At 43.5% G+C, this 17,690-nt stretch overlaps 1 protein-coding gene across 1 annotated transcript in view; it reads left to right on the top strand.

Moving 5' to 3' along the window:
* The window catches only part of MICU2 (mitochondrial calcium uptake 2), a 239,826-nt gene that overhangs the window by 192,466 nt on the left and 29,670 nt on the right, over positions 1-17,690 (top strand). The window contains exon 7 of the mRNA XM_059720513.1: positions 5,564-5,629. Coding sequence (XP_059576496.1) covers positions 5,564-5,629 — 66 coding nt within the window. The remainder of the gene's footprint in view (positions 1-5,563; positions 5,630-17,690) is intronic.

The raw sequence follows: 17,690 nt of genomic DNA on the forward strand, positions 1-17,690 counted from the left end.
CTAGAAAGTTTTTATTAGTTTTTTTTACCAATAAGGACGTAGGCATGGAGAATTGTCTAAAGCATTCATTGGTTCAGTTGTTTGAGTCTAGATTGTTTTTTCTTTAAAGTACTTAGCGTTACTTCTATTTGCTAGCCTGCTCTCTGCATGGCCTTTCATTAGCGTCTGATGTGTTATCTATGGCTCACAGAAGTTTATACATCTCTGATTGAGTTAGTCTATAAGGTACACCTCTACCTTGCCTTCTGCTATGTTTTGATGACATTGTATATGCTTAAGACACAGCTTCCATTGGCTTCAATTTGCAGGTGAGTGCCAGCATTTCTATAATTCCAGTCCCAGTTGTTTGAAATTGGGCACCCAGAATGTGATGAATACACATTGGCCACCTGTTAAAATGATTCCTATTAGGAACTCTAGGACAAAGGCAGGGAGAAAATCCAGTTTTCTAAGCCAGCATTAACAGCCTGAACTGTGAGATCCTTTTCTCTTCCTAAAATGCAGTCTTCTTTTACTGCACACTTTCCCACTTCTGCATCAAATGAATCAGGATGCTACATTTAACCCCCTTGTTTACTAAAGAGCCCTGTTTAAACATCATCTGTCTGGGAACAGTGGGAGGTGAATATATGATCGTGTACTTAGACTGTATTAAAAACTATACACACAAAAGAAATGAATGCAAGCTAATTAATTCAGCCATTACCTGACTTTTGAGCACTTGCCTTTTCAACCTCCACATTAGTGAAGAGGCAGACATAATTTCCTTTGAAAGAAAGAATTCCCTCATGTGAAGCCATGATGGCTTCCAATGTGGGACATCATTTTTTAGATCTACAGCACAGATATCTACATTTGTTAAGGGTAGCTGTACTAAGCTGGTATCCCCTATAGGGCTCTGATGCTAATGGAGGACAAGGAAGAATAGTGTGGGTAGCAAAATTTGGGGTTTGGGGAGGTGAAGGTTCTTAAAGGAAAATGTAGATTCATATTTGTGAGAGAATGAGAGCAAATAAATGCCCTTTGCACTTGGAGCAGAGACCTGTGTGTTTCTGATTTTAAAGGCCCGCTTCCAACCTGCACCTGATATTATACAACTGGACCCAAACCCGCAACCCACGTTAGCAAGTCTTCTTACCCACATACCAACCTGGCCTGCTTTAGGTAAACCCGTGACCCGACCTGTGCTGCTGACAAACATGGAAGAAAAAAACAACCACAAAAAAGACCCCTGCACTTTCCCAGAAGCAGCAGCATGTTAGTTCAGCCTGGCTCTACAGTGTCTGTATAGATGGGATGTTTTAGTGGGGCTTTTGGGCACTTTTATCTAAAGCTGATTCAATCAGCTACTAGATAAAAGTGCCAAAAAACCCCACTAAAGCGCCTGATCTATACAGACATTAGGCAAGCCAGCTCAAACTAACACACTGCCTCTTCTGGGCATGTGCTGGGCAACTGCTTGCAGATGTGGGGGGAAAAAACATGCTTTACTAAAAGAAGCAGCGCCTTAGCGTTCAAAAAGTTCTTCAAAGGAGATCAAACAAAAGATGGATCAGGGAGTGACACACCCTGATCCATCTTTTGTTTGATCTCCTTCACAGCCATTCTTCCTTCTTTGTTTGATCTCGTTCACACTGCTTCTTCCAGTAAAGCACGTTTTTTTTCATGTCTGTCAGCAGCCAGTGGTGAGGCTTACCCAACCCAAGTCTAACCTGAAAAAAATTTTCAGACCCACACCTGAACTGCAAAATGTGAAGTAGTTCACATTCCTACCTGAATCCAACCTGCTTTGCGGATTACCCATGGGTACCCGACCCCATGCAGGACTCTACTTGGAGCTAAACAAATGAAGTTTGTGATGGTTCTGGGAGAGACTGTTTCACATCCTAAAATCAGCCACCACCAAATTTCTGTCTCCCTCACAGATGATGAGCTTTACCATTATTTTGGAGAATTCCTCTGTGCCAGAGGAACATAGCTGTTGTTCACAGTCTTGATCCTAGAGTTTGACGTGGTCTTTTAGATATCCTGGACCAGAGATCTCCTTGAAGATAAGGAGTGAGACCTTGAACTTGAAATACCTAAGGGGCTAAAGCAGGTTAAAGTTATAAGCAACTAAAATTGGGTCTTTATAATGAAAAAAGTTTAGGGTTAATATTTAGACAAATTGCGCAAAAGTCTATCAACAATAAACCTGAAGAAAAAAACATTGGATCCAGTAAATATAGAAAATTAGAATGGTAATGAATGTTTAGTAATCTTCTTTTTCCCAAACAGTACACCTGTGCACACATACTCCACATACAAGTTAGATTTTATTAAGATCATGTGTGACGTAAATTGTTGATCTCTGCAGTTCCTGTTGGATGAGTGAACATCCCTAAAAACTACAAATGTCCAGGACTAACTGCATGTACAAAAATGAATTACCATTACTGCTTGAGTTGCAACATACAGTCCCCAGAGCTATCAATTCTGTGTCCTCCACAAGCACTGAATTCATTTAAACGTTTAAAAGATGAAAAATTGTTTTTCAAAAATGAAGACCTTTACAATCTACTAAAGCTTGTTTTCTCCTGAGAAAGTTTCTACTTAATAATATGTATCTTTGTAGAGGGTCATCAATTATGTATAATATGCCTCAGCCTCTTTGAATTACTTTATTTAAAATATGATGGCCATTAGTGTGTAAGACTGATGAGCAGATATAAATATTAAATACAGGTAAGTGTTACAGTGCAATAAAGACAGTCTTGGAGCTGCTGAGTACTAGGATCTCTTGCTTAAGGGCACAATTCTCTCATTCTGCTGTGAACACCGTACCATCTTGCTGCCTTCGTTTTCCAGGAAAAATATATTCAAACTGATGAAAAGGCTAATTTTCTCAAAGAATGGATATGAACTTCATAGGAATTTGTATAGTTAAGAAAATTGCAAGCATAAATCTTTCAGAAAACCTTAAATGAAAATTGCACTTTAAGCATATACACGCTATTGCTTTCAGCAGATTGTCTCCAGTGATGTCTTTTTGAAAAAAATACAAATAGCTAAAGAAAAATCTTGGTCTCGTGGCAGAATAAAAGTTGTGTTGCTTCATCTCTCTGTTTTTATGTGAACATAGGTGGTAAAAAATGTGGTTTTCATGGTAAAAATTCATGATTTTTTTCCACTTGTGAGCAAAATTCTGCTATGAACACTTGGTCCATTACCAGCAAGAACTTCATGACCCTAAAAAGGCAGTTTTTAACCATGAATTATTTATACTCTTAGTTGAAAGGATTAGGGGGGGGAATCAGAGTAATGTTATTGTTTTGTTTATATTTAATGGCACCTAATTGTGTTTTGATGCTTAACACTTACTGTGTTAAGCATCAACACATAGGAGTCTCCATGTCCCATGGAGCTGAAAATCTAGGTTTATTATATGATGCAACCGCTGAATCAAATAAATGAGCAGGATAAAAAGGGGAAGGAGAGTAGCTACAGTGCAAGCAATAGAAGAAGCTCATGGGGCACAGACAGAAGTGACAATTTCAGCCCAATCTGGCCACAGAAAGCAGTTTAAAGCTGTGACCAAACACATGCCTGGCGTAACTACCTACCTAGCCACTGAGAGCTGGTTCTGCTGTTTAGAAGCTTTTCCCACTCACAAAGTGGTAGCATAAGAGCTGGCTCAGAGGTGTTGAGAGAAACAGTGGCAGAAGACAATGCATAAGTTTTAAACCATCTCTCCTAAGTGACTGCAAATTCACAATGCTCTATTTATATCCAAGCTTGTATACTAAATGTAATAAGTCTTGTTCTTTTATTTTTGCTTTCCATTTGAGGACTGGGGCAAGTGCCCATGAAAGGTAGGTGAGCTTTGTTCAGTACCACATTAAATTGCTCATTATGTGAGAACATTGTCCTTTCAACTTTCTTTTGAGTAGTTATAAAGTATAAATTAATGAGGAGAGCTTGCTTCAGCGTGTATTTAGAAAGATGGGCTTAAACACATTAGCAAGACTCAGTATAGCACAGCTGGTATGTTTGCCTGACACTATTACTTTAGGGCAGGCAGGGCTGTCCAGCTTCTGAGTGGCCAGGGATGCACCATAGCACTCCCAGGGGCAAGGGCAGGAAGTGAAAGCTGGAGAGAGGGGGAGAACCTGGAGATACTAGTGGCAGCAGCAGCACGAGTGAGAGGAGAGAGCATCACCTGGGCAAGAGCCTGTGGGCTGTGAGTAAACCTTTTGGCCTTCAGGCTGCTACTTGAACAGCCCTACTTTAAGAGATGCCAACAGTTTTGAAAAGTACATAAGCCTGCAATGGTAAATTTATTATTCCTGGTGGCAACTCCAGGCAGACTGCCTCCTCAGCCAGCCTGTATAACTGTTAACACTGACAAGACAATCCATTTGGCGACGGGCTAACTGGCAATGTTGCTCAGTAATGCCAATTATCACATCTCAAGCTCCATGTGGAAATGAGCTGCATTGTTTCTGGTTTAGGAGGCAGCCTACCCACAGCATCGGAGAATGTTTGAGGCTGCCTGCGTTGGGGACTACTACATTCATTTTTTAGACCAGTGTATCTCAGACAGGGTACCTTCAGCAGGGTACCTTCAGACCCTTTCAAGGGCACTGTGGGGTGCCATGCAATGTTATCATTTCAAACATTGTTTAGAAGATAAGCTGAGAGATTTCAAGTAGATTTCCATAATGTTAAAAACATTCTGACCTGTTGTGGTCTTCCTGAGTTCTCTGCAACAGAAAAATTGCTCTATTATTTTTCTATAGTAAAAAAAAAACCTAGTGAAAATTAGGAACTGGCATTTTCCAAGGGGTGCCCTGAGCATAGCAAGAGGTGCCTTGAGCCTAAAAAGGTTGAGAACCACTGATATAGACAGCCATAAACTCCCAAATCACTTAGTACATGTAAAAAATCTACTTTCATGAATGTTCCTATTTAAAAAATAAATAGTTCAGTTCATATGTTGATTAAATAAAATTTTGTTTTTATCTAAGAAATCAATTGTATTGGTTTTGGTATTAACTTCTCCTTTTAACCATCCAGTATATGTTTAAACAGATGAGCCTTTCTTGTCTAGCAGATCCTACACATTTTCAGAAATATTCAAAAGTGTTTAAGTGAACTTTGTGCAAACAGCGTGAAAATAAGAATAGGGGAAACAAACCTGGATTTCTCCTAAAGTGATCTGGGATATAACATCCCTGAATACTGACATGTTTTTAGGGGTGGACTGTAGGTGAGATACTCCCAACACAAAAGAATTTCTGCCAGAAACAGAATAAACATTAGCAATAACTGGAAAAGCAGCTGATTAGGAAGTGCTCTGCTTGAGTAACAAGAACTATGAGGAAGTGTTAATATCCAAGTAACCTGTCTTCAAGTATTTAAAGGGTTTTTTAATACTAAATAGCTTACAATGGTCAGAAAAACACAGCAATAGAAAAATGGGGGGGGTTATAATTAATAAAAGATGAAGTTAATATATGCCCTTGGAATACAAGAATATTAAACAATCAAATATGTAATTACCCTGTTTTTTTATTACATTCAGCTACAGAAAATCATTGGGAAGCATGATGACTTCAAAACAGCTGCTGGAGATGAAGCAATATTGCAGGTATAGCTGTAGACATAAATAAATATCTTTTCTTTCTTCTTGCTATGAACACTTCTATGAATTCTATTTGTTATGTTTTACCAAACTCATAGATGAGTGTCAAGTCATATGTGTCAGTTGTAATACTTTAAATGAAAGTGCAGGGTCTGTCAACTCTGCTTTTTAATTTGGGGAAGAAAAATGTTTCTATAAATGTTTTTCAATTTAACTTCTGAATACTTTATAAAATATAGTAGTCACTATGCTTTATTACTATGTAGGGATTTCAGTTTATAAAGCCTAAGCCTATATTTAAAAGCAATATTTTTAAATCAGTGAAAAAAAATACATTGTTGCATAGGGGGAGAGGCTATTGATGAAGCAGGCAAGTAGCAAGCCACAGAACACCTTTCAAATTAGAATCAGTGCCTTAAACTTACCGAAGAACCAGTCAGTGGTCAGTGCAGGACATATTCTATATATCAGGTCTGTTTTCTGAGTCAGTTTACAGTGTAATTCTCCTCTTGAAGTGACAAAGGCATAGATTACTTTACATGAGCAGAGAGTGGTAGTTAGCAGTATTAGCTTGAAGTCAGGCAGAAGGCAAGGTAGACTTGCATTTTAGGGCACTTTTACTTGTGCTTCAGGGATGGGGGGGGCGTACTTTAATTAGAGTGGCTCTGAGAGACGCTCTAATTAAAGCACCATAACGTTTCATGGATCAGCATCCCCACACTTTAGAATGGTGGTGGGGATGCTTATTTTGGCATTTGATTTTGAATTTTTTTTTTTAATCATAGAAAATCAGAGCTCCCACTGCCCCCTTTGCTCATCAGGATGCATGTCCAGCTGTGGCTGTTCCTGCCTCCACCCCCACAGCTGCCTTGTGGGCTGAGCAGCCCTGATACGGTGGTGCCATGCCATTGCCCCTCACTCCCAACCCATAGCCCCCCATCCATGCCAGTGCCCCTTACTCCCAAACTGCAGCCCACCCCCCAGCCCTACTCATGCCCCTCACTTGCGACCCATAGCCCCCTGCCCCTCCAGCCCTACCAGAGGGGAACCCCAGCTACTAGTGCTATGGGACCAGAGCCAGGGTATGCCGGCTGGAGCAGAGCCCATGTGGGGGAAGGATGTGGGCTGTCCACTCCCCGCTTTGCTGCCCTCCCTCGGGGGTCTCCATGGCCCAGTGGGCAGGACCCAGTGCAGGAGAGCACAGCAGGCCAGGGAGGCTTGGTGCCACTGTATCCACCCCCACCCCATACACACATCGGGGAGGCTCATGTCCCCCTCCCCAGGAGTGCGTGCAACAATGGGGAGCCAGCCCCTCCATCACCCCCTAGATGAGCCACCCACAGTTCCTTCCTGCTCCCTGGCTGTGCGCTGCAGCCACACATTCCTGCCCCAGCCCTGGGCCTCACACACCGCCCTGGCTGGGCAGTGCCTCCAGTCCCAGCCCTATTGTGGGGGCTTCAGTTTGCCCTTCCCCCACACCCCTAGGTTTACATGCAGGGAGCTGCTACACACTGCCTCGCCGCCACATGCATATGTGCATGTGCACATGGCATCCCTGGCCTGATCACCCTATTCCCACTCCCCCCAACCCCAAGCAGCCCCTTGGAACCTGAAACTGCCAACCTGCAAGGGGGACCCACTGTTTTCCACGTTTTTCTCCTTTAAAAGAGAAAATCTGTGATTTTTTCCATGGCAAATGAAAAACCCGGATCCCTGGCTGTCACTAAGTAACAGGAATATACAACATCTTAATCCTAAATGGAGTTGTACTTTAAATGGAGTCCTACGATAGGCCTACTCACAGGTATTTTCCACAGAAGTCCTTTAGGCTCTTGTGTTAAGCATATATTCATAGTCAATACCCCTTTTACTTGTAAAAGTTCTTTTTGCCAGCTTAGGTTTGGGAAAGAGATGATGACTTTATGTTATTTAGTCATGTCTTCATCACTTCTCAGCTGGTCTACAGAGTGACCATGAAACGTTTTGGCACTTAGAAAAATTCAGCTAGTACAGAACACTGTAGTATATCTCCCCAGCAGCACAAATTATCATGGACACATCAAACCTGTGTTCTGTTTCCTGCACTGGCTTCCCAAAAATCACTAGTCAAATTAATTAAGTGGCAGATGGCAGGTAAATAAAATATGATGGCATAGGCAAAACAGAATCTGTTTGGATGAAAACCATGTTAGGAAGGAATAATAAAAAAAGACCTAGAGCAGCAGTTCCCAAACTGTGGTATGTGTACCACCAGCGGTACGTAGACAACCTGTGAGTAGTATGTGGAAGGCCAAGGGGAGGGGAGGGGAGGGGCATGCACGTGCACACAGACACCCAGCCCAGCCTGCTGCAGGCAGCCAGGAACGCAGCCCAGCCACATGTGCAGCAGTGCCCAGCAGGTAAGTGTGTTGAAGGGAAGGGCCATGGGGCAAGAAAGAAGGGGGGGGCGCAGATTGAGGTCCCCACAGTGAGGAAGGGAGTGGGGCAGAGGCAGGGACAGGGGTAGGGGTGAATGGGGAACGGTGGGAGCCCTGGGAGTTTGTCCAGTGGCATGGGGTGGCTCCTGCCACTGTGCAAACCCCCTTTCATCACAACATGCTTAACAGAAAGGAATACACAAGAACACAGGTAGTATATGAAGTTTTATTTATTGTCACCAGGTTTAGAATTTGTAGAAAACCTGGTATTTACTGGAAAAAAAAAAACAAAAAAGCCACATTTATCATTATTAATTACTAGCAAATTGCCCATTGAGAATGATGGTGGAGGGGATTGGGGGCGGGGACAGAGCCCTGCGTCCCTTTCCCCCTCCCCCCCCCCCACCCCGATTCAGGCCAGGGCTGGGGCAGGAGCCGTTCCCCCCATCCCCCCGCTGCTTCAGGCAAGGGCTGGGGCCTGGATTGCTCCCTGTCTTCCCCCTGCTGCTTCGGGCGCAGCCACCAGTAACCCCCCACCCCTTCCTGCTCCCCTCCCTCCCCTTTCCCTGCCGCCTCCCCTCCCTACTGGCTGTTGTTGGGGTGGGAGGGGGAGTGGCGCCAGCCCCTGACTCCAAGGAGCAGACCCCCTGCTGTGTCCCCTCCATTATGGCAGCACTCTGGTTCCTTTTGTCCCCCTCTGCCTCCAAAGAGCAGGGGAGGGGGGCGAGGCCAGCTCTACAGCTCTCAGTCCCCACTGTAATGGCATCACTCTGCTGTCTGTCCCTGTCTGTGTAGGGCACTCTGGCTGCCGAGACAGCCTATCAGAGCATGAATAATACATTACAGATGGACAGACTTAGGCTTTTTTAATATTAGAATATTAATATGCAGCACGTCCTGACATGCACCCCCTGCCCCAGTTTTGTTTATCTAGTGTGCTGGCACTCTGGCACCTTACAAGGTACACCTTGTGGGTTTTTTGCTTCTCCAGCCAAAAATGTTGCCTACCCCTTATTTATGCTGTCTTTTTTCCAATTTACAATTGTTTTACATGGCTACCATAACTGATAAAATAATGTTTTATGATTACTAAAGGTTTTGATGTTATTTTAATACATAGTCTGTTACCTATGTATATGAAAAAAATTGCAGGTGGTACTTAAGGCTGTAACATTTTAAATTGGTGGTACTCTGGCAGAGTTTGCAAACTGCTGACCTAGACACTGGTTTAGGAGTTTACTACAGGCCCCCTTCCCTCCCCCCAGCTCAGTTCAGACTTGTAAATGGATAGGGCTGTCTACAAGGTCTTAAGAGATTTCATTAATCATGGAAGTTTTTTAATTATGGAACACTTAGTTTCCCTAACTTAGATTTGGGTAGTGAACACTACACATAATAGTAGGTATAGATATTTTTGGACAAGTGACCAATTGATTTCTTTATCAAGTGGCATCTGGTGATGAGAGGGAAAGCTAGCCTAGATTTAGTTTTTTGCTAGTAGCAAAGATCTTGTAGAAGAACTTTGTGGGAAATAAACTGGAGTCAAGTAATTATCAATTGACTTGGTTTAGATTAAATTACAGGGGAGACAAGAGCAGGATCTTGGAAGATCTTGAACTTCAGAAGGGCTAATTTTGGGAAATTAAGAAATTAGTTGAGGTTGACTAGATTTCAGCACTAAGAGACATGGGTGTGTAATTGATGCAGTATTATTTTAAGGCAAAAAAAAATTTTGGGGAGCTTACATCTGAGGCAAAAGGAAAAAAAAATTGGCATGAAAGGACTACAGACCTACATAGATCAGGGGTTTTCAACCTTTTTTTAATAAGTGTACCCCAGCAGCCAGACATGAAGCGGGGTGGGAGGGGGTGAAATTTGGCTGGACGTGGAGTGACAGCAGTGCAGGGTGGTAGATGGTGGCCACCATAGCATGCAAGCTTCGCTTCCCCCTACCGCATCTGGCCAGCCGGACGGCACCTGTGTGGCCTGCAGAGGGGCACCACTGCCCTCATCCCTGCCCTCCAGCCCCAGTCCTGGGAGGCAGTAGCATGGGGTGGTAGGTGGCAGCGCTCCTTCTCCACCCGCCCATGTGTATCCCCTAGGGCCTTCAAGCATACCACCAGTTGACAACCCCTGGCATAGAAAAACAAACACCTCAAATAGGCCATTAAGAATAAGCGCTGTACTTTGAAGAAATAAAAATGGAAGGAAGAAGGAATACCTGCCCATGTCTAGGAATGCAAAAATAAAGTGACAATGGCCAAAGGCTTAGTTGAGCTTGACTTTGCAAGAGCCATTAAAGTTTATAGCAGGATTGGCCATGTAAATAAAAAGAGAACCAGGAGGAAAGAAGTGAGCAGCTATATGCTGAAGGAAGGAATGGAGATGAAGGACATTGTGCAAGATCTAAACAAATGCTTTGCCTCAGTCTTCAGTAAGGATTAAGATGTAACTGAAGATATTGGCAGGCTGCCATATCTGAGTGAGAATTCATATCTGAAAATTTCTACATCAGAGGAAGAAGCAAAAAATAACAAATACAGTTTGGATACCCAAAAGACTGCCTGAAGAACTGTGATGAAGGCTGCAGTTGACAGCTACATTCCCCGGGCACAAGTAAACACTGTACAGTAAGGATAAAGTTTGTCTGTGTGGCAGACAGAACTTTCTCCAAGACTGTAAAATTAATCCCCCCACAATTTTGAGCCTTCATAATCTTACCACTTTCCACTTCAAGTGCAAGGCATGTTCCTTTTCCTTGCCTTCTCTAGCATAGGTACACAGTAATTCATATATTGGTGGGAGAAAAGGCAAGGCAACAGGCACAGACAGACTGCCGTTGAATTTATAATATAATTTGAGATTCTAAGACCCAAGTAATTGGATATATACAATGAGCTAGAAGTATTAATGCATTCCCACACACTCCAAAAAAAGCTGCAATTCCCTCTTACCCACTAAGGTCCCAGACTGTGGTAGCTAGCTATAGCTGATCTTCCTCACCAATTTTAATACCAAAATATTAACTTAAAACTCTTGCAAAAATGCTTGATAAGATCCTGTCCCAAATCATACACACACCTCTGTTTGACCTATAACTACAACCCTTTTAGCTTAATAATAACAAATCAGGACAGGCCAGAGTACAGAATCTTGCTTTATATTGATAATACTGTGATTCTCTGATCAGAACCTGAAGATCTCGTTCCTAGCTATATTAAACTTATTTAATGTGTTTGGACACCTTTAAGGATGTCAACATTAATTGGACTAAGTTGGAAATTGTGAACATAACCAGACATGTTTATAGAGGAATATGAGCAGAGGATTCAGAGGGGGTGAGGTGCCATGGTCACACCTCCCTTTTGGGTCATGCTATGGGAACAGCAGGCAGGGATTGTTTTTTTAAGTCTTCAAAGCAGGTAAAAATCCCCCCCAACCCCCAGCACCCCTTTCCTTCCTCTCCAGGTTCACAGCATGTTTCCTCTCTTCCTTCCCCCTGCCCACCGCTGCTGTTCCCAGCTGACCCAGGAGTGAAGTGAACTCTGGGGCTGGTCCTGCCTCACTCTGGCCAGGGTGCATGTGGAATCAGGCTCTGCCAGGGATAGCAGCAACAGGTGAGTTCCCTCTCCCTGCCCAGTCCTCCTGGGTGTTCTTCACGCAGCCTGGCAGGAGCTGGGCAGGAGTGGCTCTGGAGCTCCCTAGCCCCTTTGTCATCTGGGAACAGTAATGGAGGGTGAGGGGCAGGGGAGTGGAATGGGAGGGGAAGGGATGTGCCATTGAGCATGAAGAGAAAGGAAAGGGATGCCAAGAGATGGGGAAGGGAGATTCTTACCTGCTTTGGGACTTAAAAAGCCCTGGCTGCAGCTGTTGTAGCATAGTCTGACCACACTGGTACCTGCAGAAGCTACAGTATACACCCTTTGACAAATGAGACTGTGGCTGGAGATTTGGATCTTCCAGAGCTATGCTGCCTTGCCTGTTGTGGCACTTTCCCATGATACAGTCCTTTTGACTAGAAGTTTGTAGGAGAATTAATTTGATAATTGATACACCTGTTAAAATTATTTCCCAGAACTTCATTTTCAGATATATCCCAAACTCTTAAAAACTCTCTAACTCATATACAGTTTGGTTTTCTAGAGAAAACAACTTATCTTGCAAAGATTGAAAAGTGGATTACTTCCAGAGATAGAAGCATGGTATAATGATTGATTTATAATGGCTGACCTACCAGCTGTAGAGTGGGTAACATTTCAGAGATGAGGGATAACAGATAACTTTTTTTAAAGATTTGGTCTGATGTTCTAGAAATACTTGCTAAATCACTAGTAAACAGAAACTAAGATGTCTGCCCCCCTTCCCTACCCAGCTCCTTTTTCTCTCTCCTTTCTTTCCCCTTCATTTTCTTTTTCTTTCTGTTCTCCTTTCTTTTTCTGTTCGCTTTCCTAAAAAAAAATTCCAATCATAAAAAAACCTACAAAAACAAGACCCTTCACTGTCAGGCTAGGGGCAGACATTCAGAAAGCCTGAACCGGACTTGATTCAATCTTTGCAGGTTTGTCTAACCTGGCTAGGCTAAATCAGTTTTGTAACTGGACAGATGTCCCACAAATGCAGGCACATGCCTGCAGTGGCTCAGGCTAGAAGCTAGGGCACACTAGAGCAGCCCTCCCTTCCTTCCACAGCATGGAGGTGAGGGGGGCATGGCTAGGCTCAAGCAGGAGCTCTGATTAGCCCAACAGGGAATTGATAACAGTGTTTATCACCCAGGTAAGAAAACAGCAGAGGGACATTACCAGCTACTTGTTGATTCTGTCTGTTTATTCTACCTGTTAATTCAGCAGGGACCATAGCCAGCATGTGGTCTGCTAGCTAATACACGGTTACCTCCTCAGCGAGGCAGAGGGGAGGGGGGAATTCCTGCTTAGCAGGGAGTGGTAAGGGGAGGAGAGAAGCAGCCCACAGTCTCTGGAGCTCTATCCAGGGAGCAGAGGGGAGGGCCCAGCCCTGCTGTGGAGCAGAGAGCCCTGCCCAGCCCAGAGAGCATGCCGAGATGCTGGGGATGTCTGGTTTATCCTAAACCAGCAAGGGGTCTGGGACAGACATTGCATAAACCGGCTTAAGCCGAATCAGTTAAGTCTGATACTACATTCAACCAGGTTGATCTCAAACTGGTTTATGTGCCCTGAACATCTGGGCTAGGGACAGACATTGCATATAAACCAGTTTAAGTGATCACAAACTGTAACAGAACTGATTTAAACCTGTAACAGAACAGATGTTCAGTGCACATAAACCAGTTTCAAAATGGCTGAAACTGGTTTGAGATTCAAACCAGTTTATGCAATGTCTGTCCCAGACTCTTTGCTGATTGAAGGTAATAGGAGACTGGTGCCTTCTGAGTCAGAGGGAGCACTTGCGCCCCTCCCCCAGTGGCCAGTCAGCGACCAGGGGAGGGGCCCCCCCACAGCCAATCACAGTGACCCGGTAGTGCCACCCATGCTTCTGCTGGTGCCCTCACTTCCCAGCCAGTGCTCTCGTGGGGGCATCAGCGCTCCCGCCTGCCCATCGCCTAAGCGGGGAAAGGTGGCTCTCAGGGGGTGCACCAGCACTCTCAGAGAGTGCACGTGCACCCCCTACACATTGCCACTGTTTAAGGTAAATCAGAGACCCCCAGCATCCCGGCATGCTTTCTGGGCTGGGCTGGGCTGGGCTGGGCGGGGGTCTCTGCTCCACAGCAGGGCTGACGCCACCCCTCTGTTCTCTAGCCAGAGCAGGGACTGGCCCTAGCAGAGACACCAGCCGGCATGGCTCTGTTAAGGCAAAGTGGGCAGGGAGAAGGTTAATTCTTCCCTCCTTCTCCTCTTCTCCTGCTGCAGCCAGGGTCAGCCTGTCTGCCCAGGAGCAGAGGGAAAGGGGCTGCAGTGGTGGCCCCTGTAGCTGGCAGATCCCAGCTGCAGGGAAGGGAGGGAGAAATTAATCCTTCTTCCTGCCCCCTTGACCTTAACGGGGCCATGCTGGGTAGGTTGTCCTGCATGGTTGGGAGAGGGGCTCTGTCCCATGTTCTGTCCCCTACACCCCCATCCTGCCCAGCTGAGCTCTGCACTCAGGGCTGCAGCCATGGAGGAAGTGTGTGCAGCCATGAGGGGAGTCTCCTACATCCCCCACCCTGCCCAGCCAAACTTCACACTCGGGGCTGCATCCATGGGGGGGAGTGTGCAGGGGTCTCTACACCCACACCCTGACCAGCTGAACTCTGAGTTCCCACTGCCCCTCTGGGGGGAGGAGGAGAAGGAGGAAGAGTTCTCCCCAGCATGGAACAGAGCCTCCCTGTGCCCTGGGGGTGGGGAGAAGTGAGGGGAAGATTCCCCTCTAGGGCTAGGCAGCCTCACAGAGCCCCCCCTTCCCACCCCACGGTGCCGGCAAGGGAGAAGGAGGAAAAAGAGCCCCCCAGCACCGAACAGGGCCCCACTCCCGGCCCTGTGGAGGTCGGAGAGAGGGAAGAGGGGGAAGAGTTCTCCTCTGGGGCCGGGTAGTCCTGTGTGCCCAGATTGCTCCGGGCTGTCAGGGAGGCACTGGGGCCTGGCCAGGCCCCCCTCCTCAGCTCATCTTCCCTTTGGAAGGGAAGGGAGGGCTGCTCTAGCACCCCCAGGCTTCTGGCTTGAGCCCCTGCAGGCATGTGCCGAACATCTATCCACTTGTAAACTGGTTCACTCTCTGCAGGTTAGAGTAACCTGCAAAGACTGAATCAGTTCAAGCTTCGGCTTTTTGAACGTCTGTCCCTAGCCCTGTTCTGTTACTGTTTTAAACCAGTTTGTGATCACTTAAACCGGTTTATGTCTAATGTCTGTCCCTAGCCCCAGAGAGAGAATAAAAGAGCGAATACAACACAAGTCAGTTGCGTTGCATATTGGATTAGTGGAGAATGCTCAGTGATGGATGCAGCATACAAACCTACCTGCAATAAATAGCCTGATTTGCTCATTATATAAAAATTATTTAAATAATTCTTGTACTTTGTTCTGAACACAGAGACTGTTACTGCCTATCACTTTCTGGCTTGTACTTGCCATTAGACTTGCATTGAAGGTGCCAAACCTTTGGTTCATTGGCATTATTTATGCAAGTTACAGCTACACTTAATTATTTGCAGCTTCAAGACCTCTATTAGTATAATTTTTAGCAGTTTCTGTGATTAATAAAATAATTTTATCTGAGCCATCAAGTTTTCCGTATTAAGAAGGACATTTCAGGAGTTAAAGTAACATTTTGAAAGAACTGTCACTTGGGAGCATAAGTTCTCAAAAAAAATTATGCTTTTATTTTCATATAATAAAAATACACTTAAAACTATAGGCTTTTGCAGTTGTAATATATACTGATTCTATGACATAGGTTACTTTACCATTTTCTGAATTTCAGAAGCTTGGAAAGAGGAGCATACTTTGTAGATGCAGACTAGCATGATACCTAGGATTAGTGCTTGGGGTACTCCTAAGAATTTTTCTGTTCAGCACTTTTTGTAGGTATAAGATCAGGTTTCCATCTCACTTCCATGGTGGAGATAAAAAGTTTCAAAATATAAAATTGTTCTTCCACCTAACCTCAGGAGTATGCATTGTTGGAAATATTAATACATCTCTCATAACCTCTTAACAAAGAATAGTCATGTTGGTACTAATTTATAGAGTTCAGCAGCAAAGGTACTTAACAAGTCTATGGACAAAAAGAATTATGTACTAACATGTACCCTAATTTAATAGCATTAAACTTGGCAAAAGCAATCTTTTCAAACTACACCCTTAAGCTGTAGTCTCTCAGGTTTCCTATTGCATATTCTGCTTTAAAGAAATGTACTGTTTTGTAGTTTTAAAATATACTTAACTCCTGCTAACATAGTACTTGGATTTGTGCCAATTCCACCTTGGAATTTCAACTGATAAAGAAGGGAGCAAACAAGTAGGTGCATATCTTTTATAAATCCAGGGATAGGCTTTGTCATCTTAGATAAGATGAGATGGGTATTATTTATATGTCTTCTAGCTTATAAGAAGAGAAATCTGAGGAGAGGAACAAACCTGCCTTTTTTGTTGCAGATTGAGTCTTTAAAATGTTATTGTAAACCCTTGATTTTCAGCCGTTTTTCAGTGCAACAGAAGAGATTTTTGTTTAGATGTATGATTAAATGTGAGTTATTGAAAGCTTTGTTACTAATTACAAATTAATTTTTAAATGATATCACAAGCCTATTATATGTACTTTATAAATCCATCTTAAATTGATAGTACAAGGACAGAATAAAAACTAAAGTATGCTGATCATCCTTTGATGCTTCTTGGAAAACCTCGGATTCTGACATGACAAGCACAAATTTTGCTTTTGACTTTCAAATAAGCATGTAGGAATGTTTTATGCATCAGTCATGGTATTTGTAGCCTAAAGCACTTTGAATTCTGAAGCATAAACCTTGCGGGTATTTAAATGTTCTACCTGCCATCAAATGATAAAATGCAGTAAGTGCAGTCACATGTGCCTTGGATAGATTTTTTTAAGTTAGCTCATACTTAGCTCATATTACTGGCATTAGGTGAAAGGTGGCATGGAAGTAGAAACAGGGAATGTTACCTTTTTAACTATAAAATACTTTGTCACATATACAGTAAGCATGAAACACAGTGTACTTGTTACTGATGATGCTGAAAGCTAAATAACCATTAGTATTAAATCTTATGAATAGACTCTTGTCTTTCATCTTACCTCTTCAGCTGGATAAAAGTCACAGAGGCTATTTAGATGTCATAAGAATAGTTCTGTTGAAATCCTTGTGGACTTCCAAAAAAAATCTCTCTTCATGTTGCTTAGTGTTTTGTTGTGTTCAAAGAAATGCCACTCTGCTAGTGGTGAAAGAAGAATGTAACACAGAAATCCACCACATTGTGTGGGTTTAGGCTTTATAAAAATGCAGTAGTTGAACTGATGTGTATCTTTTGTTTTTTGTAGAGCTATTTCCTCCCAAATAAAAAAAAATACAATAAAATACTAAGCTGTTTATAGTGGTGTAAGAAAACTGAGATCTAGCAAATAGTCTTATAACAATATAAAAACATTTGCATAACTGCTAGTTGGCGTTTCAGACAAATTTATTAATAAATTTGTTACAAAACAGAATCAACAGGTTGCTAGAAATTAAGTTTCCCAAAATAACCCAAACGATTAGCTGAAATGCAAATACAAAATTGATTTGAAAGAGAAGATTAACCTAAACATGAAGGTTGCTATGTATTTAACCAACAGTTGTCTTAATAGCTAATAACAGAAAATGCAGAAAATTATTTCTGAGCTTTTTGAGAGAATTATCCTGGCGCATGTCCATGAGGGACCAGCAGGGGAGGTTATGCTTAGGAGTAACATGGGTTCATTAGAGGCAGGTCCTGTCAGACCAACCTGGTGGCCTTCTATGACCAGGTCATAAAATCCTTAGATGCAGGGGTAGCAGTGGACATAGTCTTTCTGGACTTTAGGAAGGCCTTTGACACTGTCTCTCACCCCATTCTCATTAAAAAAAACTAGGGGACTGTGGCATCAACACCTACACAGTCAAATGGGTCACTAACTGGCTGGAGGGCCGCACCCAGAGAGTGGTGGTG

The sequence above is a fragment of the Alligator mississippiensis genome, chromosome 1, assembly GCF_030867095.1.
Source record: "Alligator mississippiensis isolate rAllMis1 chromosome 1, rAllMis1, whole genome shotgun sequence".
Classification (NCBI taxonomy): Eukaryota; Metazoa; Chordata; order Crocodylia; family Alligatoridae; genus Alligator; species Alligator mississippiensis.